Source organism: Mytilus galloprovincialis, chromosome 13 (assembly GCF_965363235.1).
Source record: "Mytilus galloprovincialis chromosome 13, xbMytGall1.hap1.1, whole genome shotgun sequence".
In the NCBI taxonomy this organism is placed as follows: domain Eukaryota; kingdom Metazoa; phylum Mollusca; class Bivalvia; order Mytilida; family Mytilidae; genus Mytilus; species Mytilus galloprovincialis.
In genome coordinates this window covers 21,878,746-21,892,151 of record NC_134850.1, presented here as the reverse complement: position 1 = coordinate 21,892,151, position 13,406 = coordinate 21,878,746, and the positions used below count along the sequence as shown (strand labels likewise).

Below are 13,406 nucleotides of genomic sequence, written 5' to 3'. Positions count from 1 at the left end.
ATTACTTGGAATTGCTACCTATTTTCACTTCTTCATTCTATGAACATTCAAAATATTTCATTTCTCCCTAAATACTGTTATGGCGGCTGTACAGGAAGTTTTATCTAACACCAATTGTATAGTTTTATAGTTGATATTCACCAAATATGAACCAAGTGTTAGATTAGTTTGAATGCTATACAAGACATTTCTTGGTTTTCTTAAACGGAAGATTACACACAGGAAAGAGGAAGTACACTTAACAACTGCATTATTTTCATTTACCTGTGTATATTATGACGCAGGTTCCATGTTGAAGGCGTTACCTTGACCGCTTATGGTTTACTTTTTATGAATTGTTACTTGGATGGAGAGGTGTCCCATTGGCAGTCAATTTCTTATATCCAATATCATTGAAATCCTTATACAAAAAAAAGTTTTCGAAATTAGCAATGTTTATACAAATGTAAAAATATTAACTGTTAATTTGAAAGAGTGAACACATTTGGTGCGGCATTATATAGTTACCTTCTTCTTGTAAATCTGAAAGGGAACTTATAGCGACTTCTGTTGTATCTTGTTGTTGTTGTTCTGTCACAAAATTGGTTTTCATATCGGCAACCACCAGATAAATCGCACTACTTGTCAAAAATGCCTGATTTGTACAATAAAATTCCTTTTGTCCTGCAAAATCCCATAATCCACATCGAGCGTAATTATTTGACGGACTTTTTGAAATTGACGTCGCGGTAAAAAGATCAGACATCAGACCTGATGGCATAATCAGTTGTGTTGAATTGTTCAGGATATGAAGTTTAATGCTGTCTTGAGTATCTTTAGGTCTATCTGTCAAAATAAAAAAAAAATGTGGCATATTAATCTTGACATGAAGCACAGAACCTTCCTACTTTTAATGTTATATGAAACGTGAGTCTAGTAATTATAGTATTAAGGACGTTATTGAGCCGACATCCTTTTTACTGTAAACCCAGTATGGTCCTTTGTCGCAACTTATTTCGGTATATACTAGCACAAGACCAGTTCTACATTTTGTGAGTTGTAAGTCCTTGATATACATGTAGCGTCAGTCCATTATTCGGTGATAAGGTACATGTAGTGTCTTGGTTAATATTAAACTTGTTGAGAATTTCCTGGTTATGTAATAAGAAATTACTAAGAATTTACTGTTCTTACTGCTCTACTAAAGTTTTCCCTTATATTAGCAAGTTTTTATTTCAGTAGGGAGGGATCTAACCTACAGGTCTTTGTCATATACATAATATAGCTTGTAATGTGGAAATATTTTTGGCATCCTGGTGTTTCAATTACTTGATCGTGAGTATTATTGTAATATGTTGATCCTGAGAGGTACTTGAGAAGCACATAATGTATGAAATATTATTTCCATTCCATGCATTTATATCATTCAGCGAAATGTGCAATTGGTTTAGTAAAGACGGTACTGGTAATGTTCAAACTAAGAAAATAAGTTATACTCTGCGGCAGAAGAGCATACTGTGTTGACAGTAAAAGCAGATAGCAGAAGATGAGTTGAACAATTGCCATTGGGTATAAAAAAAAGTTAATTGTCCACTCATACAAATTACCATTCAACCATACATCATATAACAGTCCTATTGGACTACTGACTAATTCAGTCAATACATTGCACAATTTAATTTAACAAATGAATACAATATATACAACAGAGGAATACAATTGAAAACTTAAATATTCAAAAAATACAAATAAAATAAAAAGAATATAGACCCATTAAACCGTTCCAAAACACATGATACATCATTCCTTATGACAATGTACTAAACATACATCTCTAGAAACTACTCAATATACCAACACTAATAAAAATATCGAAACAAGTACACTAGTAGATAAAAAAAATAGACATGTTATACTAGAAGTGTTAGAAAAAAGTGCGAACTGTCGATTTCACGCATCATCTATGGTATTTAAATCAGTATCTACCTACATTAGAAAGAGGCGCAAAACAATTCAAATTATTTTGTTTGCTTAATAAATGTTATGACCATTTATTCTTTTAGATAGTATGTTGGCGCTTATCTGCAATTTTGTAATAGAAATGTTTTCCTTTATCTTATTTTAGCTGTTTACTTTCATAAAGATGTTTAATATGGGGACCAAACACATTAGTTTTAAAACTGCGACTTTCGCCACACTTTAAGTGGTTTGTTAACAATTTTTTATTTGAACGTCACTGATGAGTCTTTTGTAGACGAAACGCGCGTCCGGCGTAAATATAATTTTTTTATCCTGGTATCTATGATGAGTTTATTTACAACCACTGGGTCGATGCCACTGCTGGTGGAGATTTATGTCACTGAAGGTATCACCAGCCCAGTAGTCACCACCTCTGTGTTGACTTGAGTTATCCTTGATACGTTAATGATTATACATCAACTGTTAACAACACTTTGAAAATTAGAAATATTAAGGCTTTTCTACCTCAGGAATAGATTACCTTAGCTGTAATTGGGAAATCTTTTGGGAATTTTTGGTTCTCAATGCTTTTCAATTTCATACTTTATTTGACCTTTCCAACATTTGTTTTTCATTCGAGTGTCACTGATGAGTCTTTTGTAGACGAAACGCTCGTATGGCGTAAATATAAAATTTCAATCCTGGTATCTATGAGGAGTATATTTACATCCACTGGGTCGATGCCATTGCTGGTGGAGATTTATTTCCCCGATGGTATCACCAGCCCAGTAGTCAGTACTTCTGTTTTACTTGAGTTATCATTGATACCTGTACCAAGTCAGGAATATGACAGTTCTTGTCCATTTGTTTTTGATGCGTTTTGTTATTTGATTTTGCAATGTGATTATGGACTTTCCGAATTGATTTTCTTCTGAGTTCAGTATTTTTGTGATTTTACTTTTTATTGATATGTTCATAATTATGAATTAACTGTAAACAAAACTTTTAAATTTTCAAATACTAAGGCTTTTCTACCTCGGGAATAGATTACCTTAGCTTTATTTGGCAAAAATGGTATTTTTGTTTTGTCCTCAAAGCTCTTCAACTTCGTACTTTGAATGACCTATTTAATATTCTTTTATTCGAGCGTCACTGATGAGTCTTTTATAGACGTAACGCACGTCTGGTGTAAATATGAGTTTATCGTGATCCACCTTTTTTTTGTAAAAAAGGTGTGAAAGCCTACCGTAGCCGTTGGCTATAAAAACATGAAATTGTATCATAGTTTAGATCAGTTTGATGTATAGATATAAAACTGGAAGCTTTGAAGTGCCTGTGTCGCTCACCTTGATCTATATATCCATCTTGGTTCGCAGGCAGGGTCATTGAACACATTTTTAAACTACATACCCTAATGATAAATGTTGAGAAGTTTGTTTACTAAGAGACGAACTAAGAGACAAATTGACAGAGTTGGTATTGCTTTGCTTCATAAAAAAGAATGGCCAACGTATATACAAGTATCTTGTCTTAGGGAGGGATACATCCTACTTTGTAAAGGATCACTCTGATTCAAACAAAAAATTCTCTGAATTTGATATTATCAAGATGCTTGATTTCTTGATTGACAACATATTTGTTACGTTCGGAGGACGTGTTTTCAACAGACTGTCGGCATTCCAATTGGAACAAACTGTGCCCCTCTACTTGCGGACTTGCTTCTTTATTATTATGAGGCTGACTTCATGAAGGAACTTCTTAGGAAGAAAGATAAGAAGTTAGCAATATCCTTTAACTCTACTTTCCGCTATATAGATGATGTTCTTTCACTAAATAAATCAAAATTTGGTGACTATGTGGAACTCATCTATCCCATCGAGCTAGAGATAAGGGATACTACAGATACAGTTAAGTCGGCCTCATATCTTGACTTAGATCTAGAAATTGACAATGAGGGTCGGTTGAAAACAAAACTTTACGACAAAAGAGATGATTTCAGCTTTCCAATTGTGAATTTTCCATTTCTAAGTAGCAACCATCCAGCAGCACCTGCATACGGGGTATATATCTCCAAATTGATACGATATTCCCGTGCTTTCATTTCCTATCATGATTTTCTTGATAGAGGGTTGCTGCTCACAAGGAATCTATTAAACCAAGAGTTCCAAATGGTGAAGTTGAAATCTTTTTTTATGAAATCTTTTTTTATCAATTTTACAGACACCATCACGAGTTGGTTGACCGCTATGGAATAACCGTTTCACAAATAATATCGGATATATTCCTTACGTCGTAACTACAATAAACTTCCCTGTCATGAATGTAACCTACCGAATAAGACTATTTACAGGATTTGGTATCACATAAGCAACACGACGGGTGCCACATGTGGAGCAGGATCTGCTTACCCTTCCGAAGCACCTGATATCACCCCTAGTTGTTTTGGTGGGGTTCGTGTTGTTTATACTGTAGTCTTTTATGTTGTGTCATGTGTCCTGTTGTTTGTTTGTCTTTTTCATTTTTAGCCATGGCGTTGTCAATTTGTTTTAGATTGATGAGTTTGACTGTCCCTCTTGCTTAAGTTTGTCTCAGTAGTTTCAGAGGAGAAGATTTTTGTTAAAGATCACAAATTTACGAAAAATTGTTAAAACTTGACTATAAAGGGCAATAACTCATTAAGGGGTCAACTGACCATTTTGGTCATGTTGAATTATTTATAGATCATACTTTTCTGAACATTGTTGCTGTTTATAGTTTATCTCTATCTATAATAATATTCAAGAAATAACCAATTTAGGGGCAACATCCTAACAACGGGTTGTCCGATTCATCTGAAAATATCAGAGCGTATAGATAAACGATTTTAATCAGTGTCAGATTTGCTCTAAATGTTTTTTTCAGGGATATAAGGCAAAAACTTCAGTTGACCCCTTTGTTCTATTTTTAGCCATGGCGGCCATCTTGTTTGGATAACTGGGTCACCGGTCACACTTTTAAAACTAGATACCCCAATGATGATTGTGGCCAAGTTTGGTTAGATTTGGCGCAGAAAATTTAGAGGAGAAGATTTATGTAAAAGTAAACGACGACGACGACGGACGATGGACGACTGACGCCTAGTGATGAGAAAAGCTCAGGGCCAGGTGAGCTAAAAAATGTACCATGTGTATTTATGTAATTAAATGTTTAATTTTTAAAGTTTCGTATTATCAATAACAAATAAAGTATGGTCTTGTGTATGTTTACGCAAAAAAATAAAAATACGCAAGTTATGTGTATTTTTGAAAACATATCTTGGAGCCTTCGTCGTCAAGTACAATATGTTGAACATATTTTCTACTTGTATTACAAATGATCTTTTAATGTTAATGTACTGTCGATATTGGTATATAACCGGAAGACTTTCTTTTAAATGATAATAGATTCAAATGCTGCTGCAGAAGCATTTATAAAATTGAGAAAGGAAATTGGGAATGTGTCAAAGCGACAACAACCCGACCATAGAGCAGACAACAACCGAAGGCCACCAATGGATCTTCAATGTAGCGAAAACCTCCCGCATCCGTAGGCGTCCTTTAGCTGGCCCCTGTTTGTATGACTTAAACAAAAATTATATGTAGTTTACACTCAATATTAAACTAACGATTAAATTAACATATATATTTTCATTTCAGAAAAGATAAAAAAAATAAATGGAAACAACACGTTAAATAATTACTTGCACCCGACGCGCTTTTCTGGAATTACCTTCATCAGGAATGTACAAAGCCAAACATTTTTAATTCGAAGATGTATAATTACCAAAATCGTTGAAGAGCTATGTGGCAAAAATATCTAAAATAAATAGCCAAATTCATCTAAAGCCAACTTTGCCTGAGGGAGTTGAAACCTTAGTTTCTTCATAATTTTAAAATTTATAAACGGACAACTTTAGCACACTTTGTTAAATCATGACACGATGTATATATAAGTACTGAAATCGCTGAAGAGCTATATGTCAAAAATACTTTAAATAAGAGTTCATCAAAAGTGAATTTTAAATATATATCATTTAGATTCAAAGTTCATTTACATTATTTACATACCTTTTTCTATTATCCATTTGCCATTTTCGATATTGATTTTTGAGCGATGAATTACAATGTGAATGCCATCCGTAGACGATACATCTTTAATGTCCTCTTTTAATAAATTTCGTAATAAGCACGTCTTCCCAACAGATTCCTTGCCCACGATCATAATTTTAACAAAGTATCTTTTTTGAGTTTCAGAATTCTGCATAAGATCGATATATCTAAGTCGTTCTGGTTCTTCGAATCGTTCTTCTGACACTACAATATAGGTATACATAAACACGTAGACATTCATAAATGCCTACGAATGTTAATTTATCACGCTAATTGTAATGAGGGTTAAAAAAAGTTGTTTTATTCTAAAACGCAATATTTTGCTTAACTAGTTAACGTCAACAAGAGGTATCAGGTCAGTTCGTATCTTAGCCAGTTCATACCTCTGTCATTTCTGTACACCACATTAGCATTTCGTACCTAACAGATAACATTTCTTACCCACAGTATACACCATTTTCTTACGCTATAGGTTAAATAATCTGTCATTTCTTAACTAATGCCAATGTAACAGAAGAAACATGAGGTACAAAAAAGTGTACATGTAAATGTATCATGCAGCACACATTGGTCAAGTTAACAAATGGTGAGGATACGAAATAGTTTTTGCCAAGGTAAGATATGGGGATATGAAATGGTAAGGGTACGAAATGCTATAATAAGAAAAATTAGCAGTTTATCGCACATTAATGTATTCTGCAGCTTTTTGTTCATTACCATTTGTAGATAAAAACAAATAATTGTTTAGGCAATACTGTTATGGAAAGGGAGATAAATCAAGACGACTTTTAAATCCGTGATTGGGGGGTTACTATAGATGAATGTACTGATGCTATTAAGACGATGAAGCTAAATAAAACACCTGGTCTAGATTGTTCAACATTAGAATTGTGTAAGACGTTCTGAGAAGTATCTAAAACAATGATAGTAAAAGCTTATAATAAAGGACATGAAAAATTCTTTCATAAACACCATGAACCATTAACTATTTAAAAGAAAATTACCACTTATCTTTAGAACGTTATCTTTCAATATCATTGTTAAATGTAGATCTGAAAAAAAGACCTGTCTAATGTTTTGGCACAGAGCTCAAGACTTAACAAGCTTCTTTCTAAATTAATTAATGAAGATCAAATTGGATATGTAAAACATCGTTTTATTGGATTTAACTTAAAACAAATCCAAGATATAATGGACTATGTAGATTTTGTAGCTATTATATTTGTTGATTTTACAAAAGCTGTTGATTCTTTGGAATGGGAATTTATGTTAAGCTTTCTAAAACATTTTGGTTTTAATGAATCATTATATAAGGGAACACATACTTTGTAGATTAAGGCATCCCAAATTTTTAAACTTAAGAATATCATACAAGTACCAGAAAATAGCATTTTGTAAAACAAAATTCAAAATTTCGAAATATATTTTTCAACCTTTAAATTGATTTAATGAAAACTGCACCTTACGAAATACAATCGTGGAAACTGAAAGTTCGATTAAAAAGCTTTCGAATGCTATATGATACAGCCATATGTTAGGTTGGTGCATTTTAGTCAATAACTAAGCGTTTTTTTTCGAAAATTGTAACTCGTCTAATATGAGGAAGCTTTCAATCAGTTTAATTAAAGTCTGCGGCTAGCGTGTCAGTTACTGTTAGAAGTCCTTTGTTAATGTATGCATCATAGTCATGTTGTTTAGTTTCTTCTGTTACTTTTTCTGATTTCGCACTCGGGTTTATTCTTAACTGAGTTTACTGTACTTATTACTTTGTGTTTCATTATTAATTTTGGCAAGACGATAGAGAGAGGGTTGCGATCTCTCAAAACCTGTTTAACAACGCCACATGTTTGTGCCTATCACAAGTCAGGAACCTCTGATCAGAAATCAGGAACGATATTAAGGTCCTTTACTGAGGAATGATTGCAATTCTCGGTCACGACCGATGTGTTTATTGTAAAAAAAAATCGTAAAAAAAGGAAAAGAAAAGCTATATGCATATGAAAACAGGGCAACAAAATCAACAGATTAGCAACATTTCCCGTTGATGATAAAAAAATAGGTTGCGGAAGCCTATTGTAAACTATAATCAAGACGCTCATATTTTGCCATAAATTTAAACAAACAAAATAACAATAGAATAAAATTCGATTACTTTTGACATTATGAAATACGATGCGATTATAAACAAATAGGAATATACAAAAGTTATATAACAAATGTGTATCCTGGAATTACTTACGTTCATAAAGAACTGAAGCTGAAAAGTAAAAAATGCATGTGAACGGTTTCGTTTTTATAATTTCTGTATAAAAATGTGTACAAATTATACTGTCAAAAGTAAACCAAAATGTGAGTTTTCAGGTTTTAGAAATCTATCTCCTTGTAATTTGTACAATTTTAAAGTCAGAAACTAGTACATGTTTAAAAGTGATTACGATTATTACACTATGTTGACTGCTGTATCCCAATTTTCAATATATTTATATATTATGTCTGTTTGCTTCGACAGACCCCTTGTGTGTACTGAGGTTGCTATCTGCTCTTTGGTCGTATTTTTATCTCATTGAAATATTTCTCTTTACCATTCTCATTTTTTATGTTATTTGTATACATGTTACATACAATCCTTTATAACAGAATGTTTCATAATGTTGGTTGCATAATAGTTACACTATAATCAAGACGCTCATATATCAATAGATTGCCATAAATTAAAAAAAAATACCAATACTTAAACAAAATTTGATTACTTTTGACATTGTGAAATAACAAGCAATATATAAACAAATAGGAATACAAAAGTTATATAACGAATGTGTATCCTGGAATTACTTACATGGAATGACAGTGGAAGCTGAAAAGTAAAGAATGCATGTGAACGATTTCGTTTTTATAACTTCTGTATAAAAATGTGCACAAATTATACTGTCAAAAATAAACTAAAATGTGAATTTTCAGGTTTTCAAAACCTATCCCCTGTAATTTTTACAATTTTAAAGTTAGAAACTAGTTCATGATTTGAAGTGATTACGATTATTTCGCTATGTTGACTGTTGTACCCCATTTTTCAATATAGTTATATAGTATGTCTGTTTGTTTTACTCACACTTTGTTGTCAATATAACAAAGTTCTAGACTGTCATACAAGTAATCAGTTTAGCTAGATATAAAATTAGATTTAATCCACCATTTTGTATATAAGTAAATGCTTTTAATCTTCCTATTTTAAAAAAAGGAACTTTCCGATTAGAATTTTGGGAGTTCATAAGTATTTGGCAAATGCAGACCTCTGTACTAGTCAAAGGTTCTGCAGCAGTCATAAAAAACAGACTTAACTCTGGTCTACAGCCGAAAAGTTCACTAGCTTTTCTGCTTAAAATTTCTTAAGTTAACATAATAATCAGTTAAAAAGTCTACTCCAAGTTCATCGATTTCTTTAAATGTAAACAGGGTATAGTTTGTTATTATCAATAGCTTTCATTCATAGAACTGAAACTACTTTCGATCGTTCTATGCACAGTTCTTGATTAAACTTCACCATTAAAGCTGATAGTTGACATGTGAAAGCTAGGTATAAACCATGTATAATCCGCCAAAATGCTCCTTATTTGCAGATGGTTCTTTTTTTAGATAACTGCAAAAGCTTCATTAGAATTGTTTCCTGACATAAATTATGTTAATTGTAGTTTGAAATGAAGAAAACAATTCCTTGGCCTATAAACATGATAAATGATAAATCTATTCTCTTCTTCACAATCATATAAAGTTTTTTTTTCAAGAAATGCAATTTTTGAAAATATTGCGCAATCACCAATTTAGTTTGCATTTGATTTGGAATTATAGCATGTTTTTTCATAAGGTTCAGGTAATTTGTTGGAAAAAATATCATACAAGCACCACAAAAAAGCATTTTGTAAAACATTTCCAAAATTTCAAAATATGTTATTCACCCTTTTAACATTTTAAATTGATTGAATGAAAATTGCACCGTACGAATTTAAATATTTCTCTTTACCATTCTCATTTTTTATGTTATTTGTACACATGTTACATTAAATCCTTTATAACAGACTGTTTCATAATGTTTCATAATGTTGGTTGTAGAACATTTTTGAATACTTTATAAAATTGAGCATTGAAATGGGAAATGTGTCAAAGTGTAAACTATAATTAAGACGCTCATATATCAATAATTTAATTTTGGATGTAATGCGTCTTCTGATTGGCTGACGTTTTTTTGTTATGAGCCCATAGACAAAATTTAGTCATGTGACTGTGACGTCATCAACGTTTTTCATGGTTCTCTACGCGCGTTATTCAGTGTGCACCAAATTTTTTATGTTATTTCTTCATAGACAGAAAAAATATTACAGTCATTCCTTAAATAGATTGCCATAAATAAAAAAAAAAAAAAAAAAAAAAAAAAAAAAAAAAAAATACCGATACTTGAAGAAGCCTATTGTAAACTATAATCAAGACGCTCATATATCAATAGATTGCCATCAATTTAAAAAAAAAAATACCGATATTTAAATAAAATTCAATTACTTATGACATTATGAAATACGATGCAATTATAAACAAATATGAATCCAAAAGTTTTATAAGAAATGTGTCTCCTGGAATTACTTACGTTCATTGCTAGACGTATCTGGCGTATCTGAAAAGTAAAACATGCATGTGATCGGTTTCGTTTTTATAATTTCTGTATAAAAATGGGTACAAATTATACTGTCAAAAGTAAACTAAAATGTGAGTTTTCAGATTTTCAAAACCTATGTCCTTGTAATTTTTACAATTTTAAAGTCAGAAACAAGTACATGTTTTAAAGTGATTATGATTATTACACTATGTTGACTGCTATACCCCAATTTTCAATATATTTATATATTATGTCTATTTGTTTTACTCACACTTTATTGTCAATATAACAAAATTCTAGACTGTCATACAAGTAATCGGTTTAGCTAGATATAAAATTAGGTTTAACCCACCATTTTGTATATAAGTAAATGCTTTTAATCTTCCTATTTAAAAAAAAAAGGACTTTCCGTTTAGGATTTTGGGAGTTCGGTAATTTGTTGACTTACTTATTTTTTTCAGAAATAGATAATAACATAAAAAAAAATTGCCAAAATATTTGTCACGACGTTTTGTTCATAAGGAAATACTTTTGATCTTTCTATTCGAAAAAGGGACTTAATAATGAAAAAATAGAGATAAAAACAAACTGAAATTATAATGATTTACAAATATAAAGCACTTCAGCTTGGCTATTCAATACTAAGAATGAAACTCGGAGAGGGTTTATTACTATGCTTGAAATACAGTATGTTAAACACAGTAAAATGTTAATGGCTTATGCATTGTAGAAATAACATGTAAGCCTATTTTCAATTAGTAAATCACCATGTGAACATATTTTGGAAACATTTGTATTAAAAACATATGGAAATGTCCACTAAATACTAAAATTCAGCTGTTAAAAAGCTCGTACGCGTTATGACTGCGATTTTTTTACTTCAATGCAGATTATGACCTGTATCTTCATTTCAGGTTTGGTTGAACAGAAACTTAAGACTCAACCAACATGTATTTTTTCGAAACGTTCAAGTCTTCTTTCTTTTGTTAATAATGTTCTATTAAGTAATACTTTATAATTCCTATTTCTTAAATGAATGTATTAATTACACTTTCCGATACAATTTACAATCAATATGTCATATGAAATACCTATACATCTTTGTATTCGTTTTCGTATCCAGACACAAATGAAAGGAAGAGCTGACATTATCGCCACAAAACAAGCTATAACAGCAGCTCTGAAATAATATGAAATTCAGATGAATAGTAAACAGACTGTTATCCAAGAGGCTGTTTGATATATTTTGTATATTTGGTAACTTGTTTACTCTATAGTCAGGTGGGAAAATTAAAAATAACCAGAAGATTTTTTTTCTTTCGTGTTTATTTCCTTTTTGGTGTTATTTCTTTTATTGCATTCTAACGTCAAAAAGGCCAGTTTCAGCCATCTGACTAAAACTGAATTATCTATGTTTGCCATTTGAAAATGCCTGTACCAAGTCAGGAATATGACAGTTCTTCGTATTCGTTTTTGATGCGTTTTGTATTTTAATTTTGCCATGTCATTATGGACTTTCCGAATTGATTCAAGTAATTTTGTGATTTTACTTTTTACTAAGAAAAGGTTCCAATGCCAAACGGACGTTCAAATTAAAAAAAGGATGAGCAACCTCTTACATTTTACATACAGAAAAGGAAAAAACGGCGAAAGACAAAAAACGTTCCACAAAACACAGTGTAGCAATACGAACCCTAACAAAAAACACAATCACCATCATTGTAATGTCTCGCATGTTTGTAGTTTCTGCAATCTGGTCAGGAATCATTATACTTTTCATGATTTTGTTTCTATGTCTCTAATTGTTATTGCAATAAAAAAAAGAAGGGGAATATGATCTAAGACACAGAAAAGTATAAACCAACATGCTTTATTCAGACAGATTAAAAACGTCGTGGATATAGAGTTGTTTTCCTTGCAAGAAATCGTACAGACCAAGAAAAAAAATAGATACATTAAAATAAAGGTAAGATTTTTCTACCCTATAAACCAATTTGCCTCATATTTTTATTAATAAAAAATCCACATTCCTAATTAACTGGGCATTAAAAAAGTCGGAATGCAAGTAGATATGTTCAATCTCGTTGGGGTCATTTTTCAGTAGCAATAAACAAAGAAACTATGGCAATTGAACATACTTTGATACTATATATGCGCTTTAATTTATACTTGACAACATCTTTGTTCGTTTTCGAGATTCCATATATCGTCAAGTTATTGGAATTCCAATGGACTAACTGTGCACCACTTATTGTGGACCTGTTTTTGTATTGTTCTGAGTTAAAATTATGACTTAAATTAGCAAAGACCCATCGAAACAACATTAAATACAAAAAAATTAACAATACTTTTAGATATTTTATGATATATTGGCTCTTAATAATGACGACTTCAATATGTATATTAAAGAAATTTATCCTGTTGAACTTACTTTAAATAAAGCTAATACTAACAATGACCACTGCCCTTTCCTCGATCTTGATATCTATATCATTAACGGGAAGCTTAATACAAAAAATACCTGATGATTTTTTATTTCCATCTTATGGTGTTTATAGATCTCAACTTGTACGATTCGCTCGTGTTTGTAACAACGTATTAGATTTTAGCGAGAGACATTGATGTATTACTGAAAAATGATTACACCAGGGTTTTCGATATCACAAACTAGTCAAAACATTTACTAAATTTTATCATCG

At 31.5% G+C, this 13,406-nt stretch overlaps 2 protein-coding genes across 5 annotated transcripts in view; both read right to left on the bottom strand.

Moving 5' to 3' along the window:
• LOC143056754 (putative serine/threonine-protein kinase pats1) overlaps nt 1–6,264 on the bottom strand; it is a 48,621-nt gene extending 42,357 nt beyond the window's left edge. The window contains exons 1-2 of the mRNA XM_076229901.1: nt 6,024–6,264; nt 508–825 (exon numbers count right to left, since the gene is read on the bottom strand). Of these exons, the coding sequence (XP_076086016.1) occupies nt 508–825; nt 6,024–6,219 (514 nt within the window). The 5' untranslated portion in view covers nt 6,220–6,264. The remainder of the gene's footprint in view (nt 1–507; nt 826–6,023) is intronic.
• Nucleotides 1–13,406, bottom strand: part of LOC143056755 (caspase-2-like) — a 168,539-nt gene that overhangs the window by 76,473 nt on the left and 78,660 nt on the right. The window lies entirely within an intron of this gene.